Here is a 22,899-nt window from a genome sequence, read left to right on the forward strand (position 1 = left end):
TGAATGCATTTCATACCTGGTGCGCCAGCTCATGAGCAATCACTGATGCTACTCTCTTTCTATCCATTGCTGAAGACATTTTGTCATCATGGAGAAGTGCTGTTTCTCGAAAAGTGATCAATCCCCAGTTTTCCATAGCCCCAGCTTGAAAGTCGGGAAGAGCTACCAAATCTGCAGGAAGTATGAGGAAGCATTCTTTAAAATACTTGAGCAGCATCAGAATGTCTAACTCCCTATTAAACTTATTGAACCCTTCAGTTACACACACTAAACTATCATCTGATGAAGCAAGTTTATGTGATTTACTAATTATAATGGCAGACACATAAATCCATATATTCATTATATAAATCTTTAAAACTCAAAGCACAAGGAACATGTAACTTCCCAGACAAGATGGTAAGAAATATGCACAAAATTATATCCGTGGTTCTGTAACTCATTTTCTCTTCTTCTACACAAATACTTTATTACTAAGAAGTAGGCTTCATATTTTAAAAGCCCTACATAGATATGATGCTGCATGGATATGCATACTACAGAACAATTGTTTATTACATGGGAGAGGTCAAATAAATAAAAGACTATTATCATAAATTTAATTATACACCTTTACAGGCATATGCCAATTAACAAAGCTTCTAACAAAGAAACTTCTTTGTGCTCCCTTTTCCTCTTTGTCCTTTCTGTCTAGCTGCAACTTTTTTTTTAGTAGCATTGGCATTGGGAATATGGCTGAGGAAATCTTGAGACTGCATAAGAATGGGTTTCTGCTGAAGTTTTGTGCCTGCTTGAACAAGAAAAATGAATGACAGCTGTATCCAGAATCCTTGACTGAGCATATGTAAACAGCAAAACATATACCGTATTTTTCGCTTTATAAGACGCACCTGATGATAAGACGCAGATCGCCAGGAAGGGAGAATGGGGCGATCTGTGCCGTCCGCGCGTGCCCCATTCTCCCTTCCTGGACGCAGATTGCGTTTATAAGACACACTGACTTTTTCCCTCTATTTGGGGGGGGGGGGGGAGTGCGTCTTATAAAGCAAAAAATACGGTAAGCCTCACTCGCCAACTACCCCCCCCTCCCCCAATCATGTTAAAAGAGGACAGATCTATAAAACTAGCAATCAAAACAAAGAACAAGAAAAGTGGAGGCTAGTAAAAGGATGCATTCTGGACAAAACTTTGAGTGATCTTTAGAATGTTCAAAATGTGTGGGGACTGTGTTACAGGAGAAGGTCAATGGGAATTTTTTCATGCATCTCATATGGGCTGGGGGATTGTGGGAATGTAACAATGACAGTCATTTTAATATCATATCCTCTGCATCTCCTGAGACACTATTGTACTGTGGATCTATTATCATTCCTAAACAAGGTATTGCTTTAGTTCATGGCAAATACACTGTCCAGAAGATGGTGCTGAAGATAGCCAGCATGGCATAAGGAGTGTATTGCTCAACAGATTCCCTCCCCACTCCATTCCACATTATTTAAATATATACATTAACTAGATTATAAGGATGATACCCAGTTCTTTCTCTCTAACATGTCCAAACTAAAAGATGCAGTAAAAGTATGAACAGGAGCTGGGAACAACTCATAGGCTCATTTTACCAATGGCATTAGAGTACACCCTCACTAAGAAGGTCAGGGACACAACAACCTTATTTTAAGCATTGCCTGAAATAAAACAGCAGTAAGACACCAACAGGAGACATCATCATACAACCTCATTTCAGGAAGGGCTGCAGCTGCCATAGTTGCCTAAATTCTACACCTTAAACTATTAGCAGCTCCTATCTGACTGCAGCAGTGGTGGAGGAGGAAGAGGAGGGAGGAGGAGAAATTTTATTTATATCCCGCCTCCTTCCCTGAAAGGGACTCAGGGCGGCTTACAGCAAGTAACAGTTAAAACAATATAAAAAGCAATAGTACATAGGTCAATGCAACATACCGGTAACTTAAATTAGAACCATTGCAATTACTGAAAACATATAAGAACATAACACAACATCAAAAATAGCTGCTCTGGCTGGAATAAAAGCCTTTAAAATGTTAAAACCAATGATCTTACTAAAATACCTCAATTTAGGCGCTCTCCATCCCATGATTTGACTTTTCATCAACAGCTATTCAATGTTTATTTAATAATCAGTGGGTGAATTTGCTCACCTGACAACTCTTTTCCCATCCTCTTCTACTGCAGCTTATTTGACTGGAAGCTTGAAGACAGGTTATTACTTTCTCTAAGCTTTATAAAGTATCTACAAAAATTTAGTATGTAAACTAATCACTAGGAAAACTAGTTGGCCTAGAAAATAAATAAAACTACTTGGCCTAGATTGAAGATAAAACACGAATGCATGTTTACTATGCAGAGAATATCCCAACACATTTAGTTAATCATGCACACTGAGTGACTACAGGTTTTAAAGAAATAAAAAGGAGTTATGTCACTTCACTACAAATGATGAGCATTTTCTTTCTATTATTATTATTATTATTATTATTATTATTATTATTATTATTATTATCAGAGTTCATGAAAATTTACAATTTTATTTATATTTAAGATGGAAAGGACTTGAGTCAAAATATTTGATGAGGGAAAAATCAAAATAGATAACTTTGCAGATTTAGATGTCTAGATTTGTATTGCTGTGTTTTATGATGACAGGAAGACACAATATTATTCCCTCTCTGCTGGGAATAACCCTACTTATTTTGGCTAGTGCAAGTAGGAGAAAATTTTGCTTGGATGTTTGTAATGAATTTACCAAAATTCATGCATCCTTTCACATATGAGTAAAAAAGAATTCAAGGTTTAGAAAATTCAAACATAGGAGAACTCTCACAACATTCCTGGAAGTGTTTCCAGGTGTGAAATGAATCAAAGCAGTATGGCCTACGGACATTAAGATAATTATTTCTGCCAGAAAAGATGTAGGGGAAAAAGATTATGTGCACTTCATATAATCTTTCTCTCAAACAAGTTTAAAACCATAACGTAATGGATTTTTGTAGCATGTCAGACAATTAGTTAAGAAAATAACATAAAATCTCTTACCTAATTTTTGAAGAGGGTATGTTATATTAAAGTACTTCTGGTAAAATTCAAGAAGCTTCACTGTAATACCCAAAGCATATTCAGTATGCACTGATTTCTGTGGCACAGCATAGATTGATACCTATCACAGGAGGAAAGATGGTTGCAAGTTATAGAAGACTCAATGGACAAACTACCAGTAATCTATATTGTTTAAATGAGAACACTGTACATATTACAGATTTATTAGCATAATTAATATGATTACATTTGTGAAGTAGTTCAAAGAGAACTGGTTTTTGCATTCTACAATGTAGTACAGTACAACACCCTTATCCAGATTCAATATCCATAGTTTCACTTAGCTACTATGAAAAACATATCTCTCACTCACAGAAGTGTTTGTGGGATTATCTAGACCCTCCAATAAGACTATAGAGTGTTCTCGGACTATGTATGGTCAAAAAACAGGGTTTGTTATTATCCCTGGTTTCAAGTATCCACAGGGGTTGGTCTTGGAACATATCCTCCTCCATGGAGACAGGGATTGTAAAGTACTACTTACGTATCTCTCCCAAACACTTGTTTAACAAGTACTGTAATGCAATAATATGCAAGCAAACATCTATACCACAAGAATTTTGAAAAATTTATTTCTGACAAGAAAGGAGCAGCTTTTACAAAGTTACTACATCTTCTTTACAGTTCTGTGCTAAACCCAGAAATAACAGATTAAAACCAGAAATAACTCATTATTTCCCCCTTCTATTTAAAACATTTTACCCAGCATTAAAAAAGGGGGAACAAGTATTGTCCTCCTAAAAGGAGAAAAGTGCGAAGAGAAACAATAGAAATACAAAGAAGTAATAGATTCCTGGCCTTACCAATATCATCCACCCCACAATACATTTCCTGCAAGAGTGGAAATCCTGAGAGTATACCTGTGTATTGCATAACTTGTTCAATTGAACTCTTGAGAGCCTTTCAAAATAATTTTACATTGGTAAAATGAGCTTAATCCAGGTGAGAAAACTACAATCAACACCTGATGATTTGCTCACAAACACCAGTGAGCACTGTTTAACCTACATACTCAGCAAATACATCGTAATATTGTGCCAGAAAAATAATTAGGAAGGAAAAAGTTTATGTCCAAGACCTAGAGCTAGAAGTATACTCACCAAAATCCCACCTGTTTGCTTACTGACATTCGCCAAATTTCCAACAATGACAGCTACTAGATAAGTGCTCATTTTCAAACTCACAGAAAATTCATCTTGAACCAATTCATCTGTCAATGTTTTTATTGCTTTCTGGAAAGACAAATGAGACATTGGTGTTTAATTGGTAAATAGAAGCCTAAAGGCCATGGAACAAGAAAAAACCACAGTACTGGCCTATATTGATGCTCAGAAAATAAATTAATGCAAAGATATAAATATATATGCATCCTAATATACAGAATGTATGGTACAAGATGTTGGGGCTTCCTACTTTTGCATTGCCTAACAGCTTGTAATTAATATTATGAAGTCCACATCTGAGCAACTGTGGAGTGTAACTTGGAATGTAATTCCTAGAGATGGGAAGGCCACTGTGTAGAATATGTTCTTTTCTAATGATAAATAATATATCTGTGACATGGCATTCAAACTATATAACATGAAGACCTTAATGAAAGATTTCTGAGATGTTTTGTTTATACACACTTTCACCCCCAGTGTGATTTTTTGGCTTTGGAAAAAAAAGAAAAAAAAAGTCCCGTTCCCCCCCCCCCCCCCCCATTTTTTTGGGTTTTTTTAAAGCCTTCCTATCTAGTAATTACAGAAGCCCTAGCAATATAAGCAATGATGGGAGATTCTGAAAGGTGAAGGTTAGCAAATGAAAACTGAAGTTAACGTTTCATTATTTTGGTCTTAGTGGACTACCTCAAAAAAACATTCTCCTGTATTGAAGATGAATGGCTTAAAACCTTCAGATTGATAAAAAAAACAGCCATGAGCAAGCAGCTAAAACACAGAAATAAGATCTGCAAGGTGCTTTTGTTTTAATCATGAAGATTTCATCACCAGCCCCAAATACCCAACTGAATCTTGACAATTTTCATATACAAAGATATGGAAAAGCTTTAATCAGTATTTATTATACACAGAATAAGGCTATAATTATGAGGGGGAAAAACCCAACAGTAACAATCCTCCCACTAGTTATGGGTAAATAGGAAATCACTATCAATTTTTTTTTTATTTTGTTAGCTTAAAGTTTTCCCCCCGAACTTAGCATTCCTTCCCCATTTCCAATGTTTCTATCACCAAACACCAAAAACCAATAAGGTCAATTCAAGCTCCATAGACGATATACAGGGTGTTTAAAAAAGATTTGAAATTGCAGTATCTCCGCAACCACGACCTTTGAATTACACAACCTTTTACTACCTGATAGGGTGAAACATAGAGTTTGATGAACACTAGATGCCTCTCCCAGTGCACAAGCAACCCCTAGTCTTAGTCGTTGGCAAGAACACAAAATGCCGTATTTTGCAGGATTGTCAGAAAAGTGTTGAAACTTTTATAGTAAGTATCTATCAGTTACAATGTAATTCTCTCATCTACCTGCCTACACAGATTGACTGTAGCATCAACACTAGCTTTGGAATATAATTCCAAGTTTAGTACCATTGAGTGATGGTCCAAGGGTCAGTATCAGCCTACCAGTTATCAGCTGTTGGTCTACAATGCAGCCACAGCAGCAGCAGCCACAGCAGCAACAACAACAACAACAACAACAACAACAACAACACACAAGCAACTTATCCATATCAGGGATAGCAGAATGCTAATTAGCATGTAATGGTCATATGTTTTTCCACATAATTGGATGACCTTTTTGATTGGTGCAAAATTCACTATCATGATGAAGTGCTCGGGCTTTATCTTCTACATTAATGTGGAAAAAATGTGGGCATTGCCTACATTCAAACCAGAAGTAATTGGGCAGCCCTTTCCCTCAAGGTGGACTGTAAAGCAAAATTTAGTTACTCAGAACTCCTGCCCCCTCTTCCGAGTCCTCCACGTATCCCAGGCTGGAACGGCGGCAGAAAAAGGAGCCTCGCCGCCTCTTCCACGCTCCTCTACTGCCACCCGCCTTCATCTCTCTCTCACCCTCCCCCCTCGCTCGCTCATTTACCGGGCGGAACAGCCTTCTTCCTTCCCTGGCTGCAGGAGCAGAGGCAGCCAGGTCAACACAGCAGACACAAAGCAAGGGGCCTGCCGGCGCTGGTAAGAAAGGCTTCACTCTTCCCAGGGCTTGCAAGGGGGAGAAAGGCCACTTAACTATTAAAATAATGTTTAAATATTAAAATAAAAAGAGTGCCGCTACTTCGCAGATTTTCACTTATCGCAGGTGGTCCTAGAACGTAACCTCCGCAATAAGTGAGGGAACACTGTAACTAAATTTTGATTTACAGTCCACCTTGAGGGAAAAGGGCTGCCTAATTACTTCTGGTTTGAATAAAGCCTCCTATTGTTCAAGACTGATGCAGATTCCCTCCCCCCCCCCCCCCCCACATGCCCATTATAGTTAAAAGTAAAATGTGGTGATATCAAACAGAGTGGAGATATGTGCAACCCTTTGAGTTCCCTGGATTCCCAAATCTTTAAGATTTTCCCACTGTTGCTGTGAGACAATGGTCCTTTCTCATCAGCTGCAAGTACTCTATTTTTATAACATTCAATGGGCGTTTATAGTCTTCAACCTAGAAACTTTGCCTGACCTTGAACATGTTTTTTCTATGCACCTGTGGTAGACCTGTATAGCTCTTTGGTTATAATTTCCAGTCCATTATACAGTATTATTATTATTATTACATTACTTCTACCCCGCCCTTCTCACCCTTCAGGGGACTCAGGGCGGTTTACAATATAAGCATACATATCAAAAAACAGTTTTCATCAAATTTAAAAATCCATCAAGATTAAAAATTACAATAAAATTAAGAATATACATTAAAAATATACATAATTATACATTTAAATATACATTTAAGGTGCTTTCCATGTCCAGGTGGGGTCTGTCAGTAGGTCATATATTCTGGAGTTCAGTAATTAAATGAAGGCACAAGGAACACAGTTATGCCTGTGTAATGTAGGATTGGGGAAGAAAATTAATAGTTTGTGGCAGGACTTTATCTGAATAGTTAACAAATTAACTAAGACTGCTTTTCAAGATGATGAATTTAAATTTCATTTGAAATACAATAAAAATACAATAGAAGACCTATGTCTTCCAACAGAGCCTACCTAGTCAATTTTAAAAGATGAATTTTAAATTTACATTTTGTTAGTATTGGTGTTTTAATCTTTGGCTCATGTTTTTAATATTTATATTTTATGATACTTTGTTTTAGCTATGTATTTTAACTATGTTGCAACCCACCTTGACCCATGAGAAGAGGTGGGTAACAAATTTAAAAAGTACAGTAGGAGTAGCAGAAGCATTACTATACACTACAGCATAATAGGATGTCCAACACTGCCCCATACCCACCCCAATTTAAACAAGGGTATAGAATTTTACCTTTGGCATATTTGACAGAGTAGAATATTGCTTTTCTCTCTTGACTTTGATTTGAAAAGTGGCTTTGAATGCTGGTTCATCAAAGCATGGAAATGCTGATCTTGCTGCCAGGGGTTCAAATTGAGTCGCTGCAAGCCACCTGATAAAAGCAGAAAAAATATAGTGTTTAATGCTAGAAATGTAATTTATATTATTTTTTAAGATTGTTATATGTTCAAAGCAGTTGAAAAATATATTTAGAGGAAATGCTTGTTACTGTTCCATAAAGTCTTTAAAATTGTAGATTTGTTAATAGTACACTGGGTATACATGTATATTACAAATTAAATAGCCTATTTAGAATTACTCCAGGTATTTGTTCTTCATATAATTTTAGTACATGTGATGCTTTAAATAAGGTCACCAGGTCACCATTATACCTACTCTAAGCCAATTTCCATCTGTTGCATTTTTAGGCTCTATAACTATTCAGTTTTACTGCAATTGACACACATCTGTTTTTCTTAAGTATTAAGCTAGCCAAATGTTAAATTTTGACACATTCTAATTTGCATTTTGGATTTGGCATTTGGTTTTGCTCAAAGCCTCTAAAGCAAAAAATACATACACTGCAATCTCCAGTTTTGAGTTTCATAGTATTGACGTATGAAATGTTTCCACAGCTCAATAAGTTTTGATAAAACATAAGCAGGAAGGGGGCAAATTGTTCTGACATGGGCATTTGAATTGTTCAGAATTAGTGCCTACTTCAAAAACGTATAAGATAACAAGGTACAGTATTGTGTTTTTTGTTCTAGTTTAGCTTGCTCAACCTTGCATTCTCCAGGTATTCTGGACAGAGAGTATGGAAAATGAGCCTTAGGACTAGAATTTCCCCCTCCCCAGCCAGAAACCAGTGTTAACACTGAACTATAATTATATATTATCAAGATTATAATTCAACACTGGCACTTCAGGTTGTAGAAGGCTGCCATTGACAATAGTACCAATTCAGCATGAAAATTTGGGAAAATTCAGGGAAATTACCAATAATGGGGAAATGGTGTAAAAAACCATAATGCGCTCATCTTTTTAACAAGTAAAAGTTGAAATCTATAGAAGAGGGCACGATAGAACAAAGTAGGTTTCCTAAAATTGGCCATTACCACGATGAGATTGCGATAGGAAGCATTCTAGATTGACAAACTAATGACATGTAGCAAATAGATTTTTCATCATCTCTCTCATACAGCTGTCATTTAAACTCTTTATATATTCTTTTCCCAACACATTTTCCCATAAACATTATGACAGCATGTACTGAAAAGATATCCATACCAATGACACAATAGTGAACATGACTATGACACTGTTTGAAATTAATTTAAGAATAAACCACTACTGGCAACAACACTGGACAGAATATGTTATCATATTATTGGCTGCAATACACCACATACATGTAGTATCTAGTAACAGGTGAGTGCACAGAATTTTTGTTAGAAAAGTGAATGAGCTGGAGAAGGAGACACGGAAAACTCTGCCTCCTTTGCCAGTTTGCATGGCTTCAGTTCTGACCATGAAGAAAGGGGGTTCCTGTTCCTCGCAGCCAATATGGAATCTATTGAGCCTGCAAAGAAAAAATGAAACCTTCCCCATAATGTTTTGCCATTAGAAACTGCTCATCAGCCTGTTTTTTTATTATTAGAGGGCCTATTTTATGAGTAAAGCATAGCTAAGTAAAACAGGTTATCAGAATTCACCATGTTGTCTACTCACACGATTGCCCTAGTTTCAAGCAGCCTGGCCTCCCCTGTGAGTTAACAGCAGAGGGTGCCATGTGCCTTTGTATCCAGATTTTGCTTTGGGGAAAACCAGATGGAGAGTGTTGGATACTCTTTCCTGAAACACAAGGAGAATCTTTGCAAAATGGAATCCCAGCAAAAGGCCAAGGAAGAACGAGCTTGGGTGTAATGTTGGACTTGAGGAACCAGTGCTGAACAGTCCACTATTCCTTTACTTTTAGGAAATGTTCAGTGAAAGGAAGCACTGGGCATAACTTCCTGAAATCTGCCTTTCCTAGGAGCATATCATGTATTTAGGAGCCCCAGCTGCTCTGCCCAACTGCAGAGACACTGGTATCCCAAGCAATCTATATCACAGACTCTGTAACACAGCTTCCTTTACCATTGGCTCTGCTGGCTAGGGCTAATGTGAGCTGCAGTCCAACAGCATCTGGAAGACCACACTTACCTCCTCCTGGACCACAGGAAGCTCTGTGGTATAAATCTGTGTCACAACACAGGATTCCTTCCATATACAGATGCACTCACCCTTGAAATTAAATGAGCCAAAGAAACAAGGCTCTGTGTTGTCGAAGGCTTTCATGGCCGGGATCACAGGGTTGTTGTATGTTTTCCGGGCTGTATGGCCATGTTCCAGAAGTATTCTCTCCTGCCGTTTCGCCCACATCTATAGCAAGCATCCTCAGAGGTTGTGAGGTACCTCACAACTTCTGAGGATGCCTGCCATAGATGTGAGTGAAACGTCAGGAGAGAATACTTCTGGAACATGGCCATAAAGCCCGGAAAACATACAACAAACAAGGCTCTGGAAACAAATTCACATGAACAGAATTTCTGGGGTGGATTTTAAAGAATAGTAGTTTATTCTATTGCTGGGATGATTTAACAAACAACAGTAGGAACAATTTTAACAAACTGTGTAGATTTTTAACTGAGCTGCATTCTTTTCAATCTTGAGGTAAATAGCTATTTTAGTACAGATCTCCAGGAGGTTTGATGATAAATGAGTGAAAAAAACATTCAATCAAGATACCACTTCATTCAAACAGGATTTGTTCACACATTACATGCATGTGGATTTACTCCAAATAAAGACAACAATAATTTTCCAAGCTCACCTTGTTGAATTGCTATCTTTGAAGGCAATTTTGTAGAAGCCATAATACGTGTCAGATAAATTAGAGGAATATTCCATGCTGATGTTATATTCTTGTCCTACAAGAAGAGCCTCCGGAGCCAAAATTGCAATCTGGTCATTCAATGGATATTCCAGATGTTCAACTGGTTTAGGCTGGGTTGAACCTGATGAAGCAATGGTTGCCTTGGTAATATTAAGTTTTGAACTATGAAGTATAATATGCCAAGTCACCTGACGAACTTTCACAGTTATCTGAACAGAACCTTTGAATGTCATAGAATTTAGATTTGGCTGCAAAACAACATCATAATGTGTGGGCACAACAGAAACTGGAAGTCTAAAATGTGCCCATGGAAAGGGCTCTCCATTTGTTGCCAAAGGAAATACATCTTCCGTTGTGTGGTTCCTCTTATGACAACCTTCTTTGGTAAAGGTACATTTGGGAAGAAGATAGATTGCCATTATTACTGAGACAGCAATCACAAGAACAACAGCACAAATCACTGTGGTCCTTGCAGAAGGTGCAGAACATGATCCATCAGAACTCTGTCTGTAACCCGCTGAGTTATTACGCAGGCCAGTGCTTCTGTTCATAAAAGACATTCCCAGAAGTTTAGCTGATGACGATTCATAATCCTCTTCATCCTCATCCATTTCATGATCTCCAAGTCCACGTACAAGAAGCCGAGAACTCCTTGGCTCATACTCCACTTCATCAGGCTCCAACGGGTGCAAATTATGTTCTTTAGCCAAGTCAACTACATCAGGCTCTTCCTCAAACATGCTGTTTTCAATCATATTCCTTGGTAACTGAATTCGATCTAAGAAACACAAAAGGAACGTATCATTAAATATGAATGAGGAAAATGAGTGAGTGTGTTCTTTCAAGCACAAAACAACTATATTTGATTTCTAAGGAACAATCCCCCACAATAACACACACAGCTTACTCTCACAAAAGACATAGGCTTGCAGTCTTGCTGTGAACTCTCATATTTCTATACCCACATGAACGACTGAGTTGAACAAAACTTCCTGCTATATGCACATATCAGTCCGAGTATGTTTCACAGCAGAAATAGGTTGGGAGTAAGCTCCGTTTAACTGAACTTAATATAACTGTATTTAGAACAAACTTATATAAGTTTAAAAGTGCTGAAAAGTTACAGTATGCTGCCTATGGGATTATGGATGTTGTAGTCAGAAAAGTACTGTTTCATGCCCCAACAGACTTTACACACCTGAATTTGCCACTACACAGGCTTGTCATAAAATGCCTCAAACAAAGGTTACAGCTGAGTATCTGCTGGGTTGTCATGGTTAGAGAGCTCCAGATTCTCCCTCTGATTTAAAGTAACAATTTAACTAAATATGGAATGAATAATTCATACAACGCAACGGAAAGACTATCATTCCAAGCTGATGCATATTTTTTCTTTACTGAGGTATAACAGGTGCTGTGACATTTGCTCTGACAAATTACCATATTTTAAGCACCGGATTTACAAAAAGACCAATATTATGACAGCATTAACAGCAACATTCACAATTTCCAAATGTGGTATAAGAACTTCAAACATGCATAACAAGGTGATACAAATGTGTATTATCTTAAATTTCCTTTTGCCACCATCAAGCCACCTATAACAGTCACAACTACTGTATGAATCCAATTTATAGAAGCAACACAATTTCAGTCACTAGATAAGCAAAGGACAGGCTTATCAGACTTGTTTCACACAGGATGCTGCTATAATTTGGCAACTAACAATAGAATAATATATTATTCACACAATTTATTCAATATACATCATTATGCATATAATATATTCTTCAAAAGGTCTTTCTTTTTTTAAAAAAAATGTTTTGAAACTAAAATTAGTTTACAGTTTTGTCAATAGCTGCTAAATTAAGATTACCCTGGAACCACTGATCACTTAGACTCACTATTCTTCTCCAGCAGCATTTATCCATGTAAATGCTTATAGTCTTATTAAAAGAATATATGAACTTCCTCTCATTGGCTTATTACCAGCAGACTACTACCCTACATACAAGTGTTAAGGTGTCAGCAGAATTATGCACTAAACAGATATATACCATAAATAGGCATTTGACATAGATAAGTGTATGTGAGGTACAATTTTTGAGGGAGTGTTAAAATGTAACTCTTCTACTAACAGACTAGAATTGATTTAATACTTATTTGTATCTAATCTCCCTACATCACATATCCTGACCTCTGAAGATACCTAGTACTGTATAAATGAACTTACTTTTTCCACTTGAAAATAACACCTGTATCATACTTTATCCAGAATTAAGCATTATAGTCTATCACATTTCACCAAAAGAGAAACCATCTAATCTCCCTACCTCACATACCCCATCCTTTATAGATATCCAGTGCATCTAAAGTTATTTTTTCCATTTGGAAATAACACCTGTATCATAGCTACATTTTATATATAAAGCACTATGAACTTTATCAGATTACAACAAAAGTGACAACATGAAAAAAGAAGTTCAGCTCATGCTTTGAGTATACAAGATTCCAGCTGGAGCTATCTCTAGTTTGAAGGGTAGCTAATCAAAAAATAGAAAATGCCATGCCTTAAACCTTAGTCAGTCTCTGCCAGCCTGGATACTATACTATATAATACAGCAAGGCAGCCAATCAGCCTAAACTTCTATAGGACTGCTATAGGACAATCTCCTGTCTACCTATAGACTATCTCACTGATAGCAATAGAACTAAGGGCAGATCTACACTACAAAATTAATGAAGTTTGACACCACTTTAACTGCCATAGCTCAATGCTATGGCATCATGTGAGGTGTAGCTTGTTGAGTCCCCTGTGGGTGAAAAGGGTGGGATACAAATACTGCAATAGCTTGATAAGGCTAAAGCCATTGTAAAAGTACAAATCTATGTGGAGTATCCTTGGCTCTTGAATCTTTTTTATTCCCTAAAACATAAGCAAGAAAGCAAGAAAATACTCGGGAAATCATTCAAAATGATTGCTTTTTATCCAGATGGATCAAGTGTAACACTGAGTTCCTCTAAGTAGTAGTGGTTTTGACAATCTGGTATCAAATCTTACAAGTTCTTCCTGGACACAAAAATTTGATATCCCCACACCTTTCCTGTTGACAAATACTGTTTTATTCACTGTTTCAGCTTTATACACATAGCAAAACCTTTCTCTTCCGACAAGCTTACGATGGGTGAAAAACTCAGGGCTATGTCTGTTTTTATTGTTTTTTAAAGCTAATTGTATTGTTTTAATCTATTTCTGTAAACCGCTCCGAACCAAACTGGGAGTAGCGGTATACAAGCCTAACAAATAAATAAATAAATAAATAAATTTATCATCTCTTGGCCCAGCAGAATTGCTACCTCTCAATTGAAATTAATGGAGCAGTACTCGCATGATCGAAACTGTATCACTATATTGTTGATGCAATAGGGTAGCTGTTCTAATTTACCATTTCTAAGCCCTATCAGTTTATCTATTAAAAGAACAACTTGCTTGAATGATTGAACATTGGGTTATGGATAGTGAATTTATAATGTTGAGAGAGTTATTTGATTTTAGACACATTGTATCACCGCTATCTGGGCATAGCCTCCAGACCAGTGGTTCTCAACCTGTGGGTCCCCAGATGTTTTGGCCTTTAACTCCCAGAAATCATAACAGCTGGTAAACTGGCTAGGATTTCTGGGAGTTGTAAGCCAAAACATCTGAGGACCCACAGGTTGAGAACCACTGCTCCAGTCTATAAACAGAGATAACATCAATATAAACAAGTGAAGGAGCCCCGGTGGCGAAGTGTGTTAAGGCACTGAGCTGTTGAACTTGCAAACCGAAAGGTCACAGGTTCAAATCCCACGAGCGGAGTGAGCGCCTGCTATTAGCTCCAGCTTCTGCTAACCTAGCAGTTCGAAAACATACCAATGTGAGTAGACCTTCTCTGGCGGGAAGGTAACGGCGCTCCATGCAGTCATGCCAGCCACATGACCTTGGAGGTGTCTACGGACAACGCCGGCTCTTCGGCTTAGAAATGGAGATGAGCCCCAACCCCCAGAGTCAGACATGACTGGACTTAACATCAGGGGAAACCTTTATCTTTACCTTTAAACAAATGAAACCTGAGAGAGAGAAAAGAAGCCACCCTCAGACATATAGAAGGAAGACAATTGCTCCGAGTACAAACCATCTCTTCAATGAGGCTTTAATCCTGTTTAAGGGCAGGCAGACAGGATATTAGTAACCTTTAATTCCAAGCTCTTTCCATAGGAGTAAATCTGTAGAATCAGAGTAGTATAGTGGTTTTAGCATTAGACTATCACTCTGGTGACCAAGGTTTGAATCCCCATTCAGTCATGGAAATTCACTGGTTGACCTTACATAAATCAAAATCTCTCAGCCTCATCATAGTGGACAAGTCTTGAGGTGGAATCATATACCAGACTAAAACATTAGTCTCACTAATTTCCTTGAGAATGTCCAAAATGGATTTAGAAGTGGGATGAAAAAATATCTGAAAGAGTTCAGCATGCTATCATTTACTTTACTTTTTACAGCTTGCAGAACTGCTGCTGCTTTGTATAGCTTCACTGACATGTACAGCTACTTAAAAAATACCAAGAGATATCCCATCAAACCTTTAACCTAAAATCAAACAGAAAAGGCCCATAATGGCACATACACATAGGACATAATCAGCACTACTGGATGTGAAACTATATATAGGAATCAATCTATTGATCAGAGCTTCTCCAACTCAGTTATTTCTGCTCACTGCGTATTCATTGACCTGCTCTGTTATAATCACGTTTTCTATCATATTAATTACCCATAAAGCAATTACCACGCTTCTTAGAAAGTATGTAAGTTTATGTTTCAGCTTTCAAAAATAGGAGCAGGCTCTGTGTTTCCTTGCATTTTCAATTCTGGGACACAGTTGAGAAAAACTTACTGAACAAGCAGTAGAACTATGTTCCTTGAAGGACCTTATATTTTGATATATATGTGCCTCAAGTAGCCTTTTCCAAAAAAAATGATACAAATACTGTATAGTATTTCTTAGAGGAATATAGATGTTGAAAAAAGCTATTAAGATGGTAAAGCCAACTCAGAGGAAAATTTATAATAGAGGCAAGTGGGACAGGAAATACAGTATAGCAAAACAAAGGCGTTAGTTAATCTCTCAGATTTTCTGGACTTTCTTAAACAACATCTGAACATAATTGCAGGAACACTAAAATCCGATTTTATGAAAACTTTTTCAGGACTTAGAGAGGAAAATATTTGTCATGGGATGGACCTCTTTAATACAGTGTACGTCATGGATAGGAACCATGTGATCTTCCAAATGTTGCTGACATTCAACTTCAATCACCCCTATGCAATACAGCTTACAGTGAGGAATGGAGTAAAGTATAGTCTTGACCACTGCTTCTTAAACTGTAGGTCCAAAATTCTTAGTTCAATGTTGGGATCATGCAAAAAAAATGTCAACAGTAAAAGATTTCTGAATGCCACCTATTTACACAAATCTGTTAGCAACAACGTTCAGTATTTACCATTGACCCTGCTTCAGCTATACTCCACAAAAAGGAAAAGAATCCCGTTTAGCAAGCCTTGCAAATGCTAATTTATTATCAGTAAATGTTTGGGTTTTATACCTACCTTGTATTATATAACTACATACCTGGGATCACATAAAAAATTCTCAGGAGGAAAGGGGTCGTTAGTGTTAAAAGTTTAAGAAGCCCTAGTCTAGAGCACCGCTACTCAAAGTGGTGGTCCCTAGATTGATGCTGGTTCCTAACACACTGAAAAAATAATTGCTGTGTCTAAACCAAATAAACACTGGTCCAGAAGGCTCCCTAACATATACAGGGTGCCCCTCCTCTAAATGCTCTGAACCAACTGATCAAATTGTATAATGTTCTTGATTACAGATAGCAAGGAGAGTAAAAACTGCCATCTGCTTGCTATGCAATCACAAGTCTTTTTATTTGTATAAGAAACTGTGTAAAGAATAGCTATTCTACAGTGAGTCAGAGAAGATGACTGATAACAATTAAAATCTGAACTGTATGTACCTAGCATACAACAGTAATTGTGAACACTAGGGATATGTGCATTTCATGATTATCAAAAGCACACACTTGATTTCTTTTTTACTGTAATTAGACTTATTCTTCACATCTTTATCTTCTTGTTTAATGTAATTTTACTCTAGCATATTCTAACTACTGATAGGTACAATAGGTATTTTTTATAACTCACCTCACAAAAGATAATTTTTTTCCATTTTTTCATTCTTCTAATGTAGCCAGATTCTGCTTATATCATTTTGTGAATTTCCAGAGTTTGTTAATCAGTTACAAAAACTAGAGCTTGCTCACCTACCTCCTATTCTTTGGGGACAAAACAACGACTTTGATGAGAATTAATTCAAAGGAAGGCTGGTTAAATAGTAAGACTGTATAGAAAGCAATTTTGCTTCTGATACTGAATTAAATGATGATGATAAGAAATATTTAAACACAGTTCCTAGAAGTTAATTGTAACTCTAATCCAAAGACACGCATGATTAAAAAGATGCTAGCTTAATTACCATGTCAAGAGCCTGACTTGTGGAACCAGAATGATTTTAGAAATGCTGACAAGGGATAACCAGTGTTAGGACTGATATACAAAGATCTTTTTCAATCTAAAAATGTACTGAAAGCAAATGAACATGCATGCAGAAAAGCATGAGGGGGAAGTGTCGGTAATTTTAGAATGAGAACACTTGGCTTTACCTTGACTTTTCCTTTTTATTTGGGACAGATCATTAAGGAAGTGGTCTGCGAACACTTAGAAACAAATGCGGTCATTGCCAATAGTCAACACGGATTTACCAAAAACAAGTCATGCCAGACTAATCTGATCTCTTTTTTCGATAGAGTTACGAGTTGGGTCGATACAGGGAATACCTGGATTTCAGTAAGGCCTTCGACAAAGTCCCCCACGACCTTCTGGCAAACAAACTAGTAAAATGTGGGCTAGACAAAACTACGGTTAGGTGGATCTGTAATTGGCTAAGCGAACGAACCCAAAGGGTGCTCACCAATGCGTCGTCTTCATCATGGAAAGAAGTGACAAGTGGAGTGCCGCAGGGCTCCGTCCTGGGCCCGGTTCTGTTCAACATCTTTATTAACGACTTAGACGAAGGGTTAGAAGGCATGATCATCAAGTTTGCAGATGACACAAAACTGGGAGGGATAGCTAACACTATACAAAGTCCCAGAATACTTGTAGAGTATCTATACACACAAACGAACGATTGTCAAAAAGTTGCTGTATATTTGATTGAAGAAAATAATGATGGAGCACCGCTCTCAAAAAAGTCTTCAAAAGTAAAGTACAAATAAAGTCCCAATTCTCTACAGGGGTCCCGGGTATTTTTGACCCTGTTTCAGGGGAAAACCCCTTCTTCAGGAGTTGTTAAACTCAGCAACAATGAATTTCTATATAGTGCTAAATGCTTTCACTGAGTGACTCTGCTTGTGGTGATTTCAACTGCGAGTGCAGTTGAAATCACCACAAGCAGAGTCACTCAGTGAAAGCATTTAGCACTATATAGAAATTCATTGTTGCTGAGTTTAACAACTCCTGAAGAAGGGGTTTTCCCCTGAAACAGGGTCAAAAATACCCGGGACCCCTGTAGAGAATTGGGACTTTATTTGTACTTTACTTTTGAAGACTTTTTTGAGAGCGGTGCTCCATCATTATTTTCTTCAATCAAATATACAGCAACTTTTTGACAATCGTTCGTTTGTGTGTAGGGATAGCTAACACTCCAGAAGACAGGAGCAGAATTCAAAACGATCTTGACAGACTACAGAGATGGGCCGAAACTAACAAAATGAAGTTCAACAGGGACAAATGCAAGATACTTCACTTCGGCAGAAAAAATGGAAATCAAAGATACAGAATGGGGGACGCCTGGCTTGACAGCAGTGTGTGCGAAAAAGACCTTGGAGTCCTTGTGGACAACAAGTTAAACATGAGCCAACAATGTGATGCGGCTGCTAAAAATGCCAATGGGATTCTGGCCTGCATCAATAGGGGAATAGCGTCTAGATCCAGGGAAGTTATGCTCCCCCTCTATTCTGCCTTGGTCAGACCACACCTGGAATACTGTGTCCAATTTTGGGCACCACAGTTGAAGGGAGATGTTGACAAGCTGGAAAGCGTCCAGAGGAGGGCGACTAAAATGATTAAGGGTCTGGAGAACAAGCCCTATGAGGAGCGGCTTAAAGAGCTGGGCATGTTTAGCCTGCAGAAGAGAAGGCTGAGAGGAGACATGATAGCCATGTACAAATACGTGAAGGGAAGTCAAAGGGAGGAGGGAGCAAGCTTGTTTTCTGCTGCCCTGCAGACTAGGACACGGAACAATGGCTTCAAACTACAGGAAAGGAGATTCCACTTGAACATCAGGAAGAACTTCCTCACTGTGAGAGCTGTTCGACAGTGGAACTCTCTCCCCGGGGCCGTGGTGGAGGCTCCTTCTTTGGAGGCTTTTAAGCAGAGGCTGGATGGCCATCTGTCGGGGGTGCTTTGAATGCGATTTCCTGCTTCTTAGCAGGGGGTTGGACTGGATGGCCCATGTGGTCTCTTCCAACTCTACTATTCTATGATTCTATGACAACCAAAGAAAGCAGCTAAATAGAATTTTGATTAAGTGCATCTTCTTTCAGGATCTTTAGAATGCTTTTGAAATACTTGTCACTACCATCACTGTTGCATATTTGTGAGTCACTCTTATGAGTCATATAGAAATATTCTTATTGATTTGAGAAGTAAAATACATTTTAACGTAAACATAGTGTTGTACAAACACAATACAAAGTTATAATAACCTTTTTGTGGAAGATTTTATCTTACCTGTAGAGCAGGACAGTTTAGGTCCATATAAGATAAATTAAGGAATGGTTGGCAACATGTAAGGAGTGACCATTAAATTAAGAATATACACAACACTCTTTTCTTTTCTTTTTTTGCTATTTACTTAGATACCAAGCTCACATATATTTCAAAGGCTCAGACACCGTGCATACATGTCAATTCATATTTCTAAGCTTCTAGAGCTATATTTTCCATTTCTGGCCTGTACAATTATTAAAATTAATCTTGTCTTCTATGAAAGCCACCACCAATAGTGTGGCAGCAGGTGAGTACCAGAGAAAGAAGATTCTCATTGGCAGGCCTTATTTACATTCAAGGAAGATCTAGTTGTAATCATTAGATGGGTTTATATAAGGCTAAGATCTTTCTCTTTTGATCAGTATTCAGACATCAGGTTTATTGCTGGTGTTACAGTGTTTAAATGGCACTGTATTCTTTAGATCATATAATTAATATTTAAACATATTGATTCCTCCTGGGCTGTTCTATCAGATATAGGACATATATCTGATAGACAGCACAAAAAGCAGGGAACTGTAAGGCTGTTTGAGGTTTCACTTCTCATTGGGTACATAAATGCATTCTGTTCCATTGCCTCCTATGTTCAAACCAAGGCCAATTTGCCAACAGAAATCCTACTCTTAAAACCAGTTGTGGTAGGAAGAGTGGTTATTGCTTCCAATCTCATCAGTATTTGTCTTTTCTTGTAAACTGCATATGCATGAATACATTATATTGAGTATGTAGTTAGCAGCTGTCTGCTGGACTTCCCCCCTCTCTGATAAACAACCAGAGGTTGCCATTAGGATAAAAGTAGTGGCATTGAGGGGGAAAGTAATTCAATCATATGTCCCTGCTACACTCCTCTTCCACAGCTGCTATTTGTCTCAAGAAGAAGCCTAGGGTTGTATTTCTGTACTGTGCTAAGCTCCAAAGCACTTAAGAAAGCACACAGTGTAAATTCATAATAGTTTCTCTGTCATATAAAATCTTCCTAAAATGTTATGAGCATAATTTCAGTGTAAAGACTATTTGGGTCCAATTAGAAAATTCTCTCACATCCTGACCATGAATAACAGCAGAAGCCAATATGCAACAACATGCTAATAATTTAGTCTTCTGCCGAGTGCTGAGAGATAGCTGTTATCAAGGGGACATTTATCTTGTTTAACAAACACTGTTGAATGACTACACAAATCTAAGAGAAAAATCCAATAAAAAGTTAAGCAGTATAAAGCCCCATTGATCTTGATGAGAAATTTATGCACGTGCTTCAGTGTGGCTTTTTTTAAATGAATGGGACAAAGAGAACCTTGACTCTGAACTAAGCAAGAGTCCCCTTGTTTCTAAAATAAATCTCATTCCTTTCATTTTTATACAGTCCAGTCTTGGCACAGGAAGCAAAGCTAATATTTTTTTCAGTATAAAAAACCTGCTTTTTCTGAGAACTGGGGTGAGACAACGGAAAGTGAGGTGAAATCTGCTGAACAGGGGCACAGACAGCAAAACAAATTCCACAGGAGCGTTAACCTTTCCCTACGCTAACCAAAGCTTAAACATATTTTTGGCTGGAGCTAGTTAAAAATGTACCTGTTCCAACTTAAATACAAATTCAGTTTAAGAACAAACCTACAGAACCTATCTTGTTCATAACTTGGAGACTGCCTGTACATACATAATGAGATATCTTGAAGACAAGACCTAACTCTAAATCAGGATAAGCACAAGTTTTGGACTTCTGTCCCCAACCAGCATGACCAGCAGTAAAAGAACTGGAGAAGTAATATCACAGTTCAAAGCATATAAAAGTACAACTATGCCCCACTTCTGGCTTAGATGCTTTACTAAAACTATTATGACTAGGCTGACAGCAACATAGACCTTTTCATTTCATTCCTCTTTCCCAGCCCATCACAATGATTGTCACAGCATTTAAAATAGTTTAAAAGTGTGCATATATAAACAAAATATTTATATTAACACATTGAATATTGGTGCTATATAGCAAATGGCATAATACTTAGTACCAGCTCATTTTATTATTTTTCACTTTTGTACTTTGGGGAAGAACACGAGCCACATCAAAACTACTATAATTACCAAAATCATTGCACCCTATCTTTATATTTGATTTGTGTTAGTTGACACAATATTTCCATAAAAGTCTGTAATAGTTTTACGTAGATGTCTTATTTTTTAGGTACTATGTAGTAGCATGGATTTTCTGAAACTTAAAGCCGCTCTCAGAGTGGGGTCGACACATTTTGGCTGAAGAGGATATAAATTCTTTAAATAACTAAACAAGCATTTCATACTTATCAGTATCTGCAATAAAATCCTTCAGGCTACTTTGGCTTCAGTTTTTGCACAGAGAATGCAGAATACCATGTCTTGCTATTACTTTGCAATACATTGAGGAGTACATTTTAATATATTTTGTATAGGAGAACATGTTGAAACACATTTTACTTTTTTATGCTGCTATTACAAAGAATCTTTACTGGCCCTTTAAAAAGTGTCAAATGTCAAAATTCAACATATCAGGAGTTTGTATGCAGTTCATGTTTAAAATCATTTATAAGTTCCTACTAAAAGAAGTGTGGGAACTCCTCAATATTTTCCTGAAGGTTTTGTCTGTATGACCAAAAGCAATGTTCTGATATACTAAAAAGAGAAGCAGCCATCTCAATCCAAATTCAGCAAGGGACATCCACTAGTAGATTTGTCAGAATTACTTTTGTCAGCAGAAGGTAGCAAACTCCCACTCAATTGCAGTTACGTGTGCACTCTGAAAACCTGATTTGAACAGCTGGAAAGCTCCCATCTCAGAGTTGTCTTCAGATATTATCAAATGGTATGGGCGCAGGTTGTTCCATAGTTGTGGGGCGGCTGATGAAAAGGTCCTCTGGGTGGTGGTTGGCAGGCTGCAGCAGACGCCCCCCAGAGGATCTCAGTGTGCGGGGCGGATTGTATGGGGGAAGGTGATCCTGTAGGTAACCTGGACCCAAACCATGTAGGGATTTAAAGGTCAATACCAATACCTTATGCTTTGCCCGGAAACTAATTGGCAGCCAGTGGAATGACTTTAAGATAGGTGTAATATGCTCATGTCTAGGTGTTCCTATAACCAATCTGGCTGCTGTATTTTGAACCAGCTGGAATTTCCGAACTTGGTACAAAAGTAGCCCAATGTAAAGTGCATTGCAGAAGTCCAACCTTGAAGTTACCAGCACATGCACTACCATCTTAAGGTTCTCCAAATATAGGAAGGAGCTCAGCTGGCGTATCAGCCAAAGTGGATAGTAAGTACTCCTTACCATCGTATCTAACCGCACTGACATTTGGAGAGACAGATACAGATCCCAAGCTGCAAACAGTCTTT

General features: G+C 37.7%; 1 protein-coding gene across 3 annotated transcripts in view; it reads right to left on the minus strand.

The window, feature by feature from the left end:
- Positions 1 to 22,899, minus strand: part of LOC100565555 (leucyl and cystinyl aminopeptidase) — a 74,718-nt gene that overhangs the window by 35,285 nt on the left and 16,534 nt on the right. For all 3 annotated transcript variants that reach the window (XM_008103070.3, XM_003216387.4, XM_008103071.3), the window contains exons 2-6: positions 10,529 to 11,369; positions 7,627 to 7,765; positions 4,233 to 4,364; positions 3,073 to 3,193; positions 17 to 171 (exon numbers count right to left, since the gene is read on the minus strand). In XM_008103070.3, coding sequence (XP_008101277.2) covers positions 17 to 171; positions 3,073 to 3,193; positions 4,233 to 4,364; positions 7,627 to 7,765; positions 10,529 to 11,346 — 1,365 coding nt within the window. In that variant the 5' untranslated portion in view covers positions 11,347 to 11,369. The remainder of the gene's footprint in view (positions 1 to 16; positions 172 to 3,072; positions 3,194 to 4,232; positions 4,365 to 7,626; positions 7,766 to 10,528; positions 11,370 to 22,899) is intronic.

This window comes from Anolis carolinensis, chromosome 2 (assembly GCF_035594765.1).
Source record: "Anolis carolinensis isolate JA03-04 chromosome 2, rAnoCar3.1.pri, whole genome shotgun sequence".
Lineage (NCBI taxonomy): Eukaryota > Metazoa > Chordata > Lepidosauria > Squamata > Dactyloidae > Anolis > Anolis carolinensis.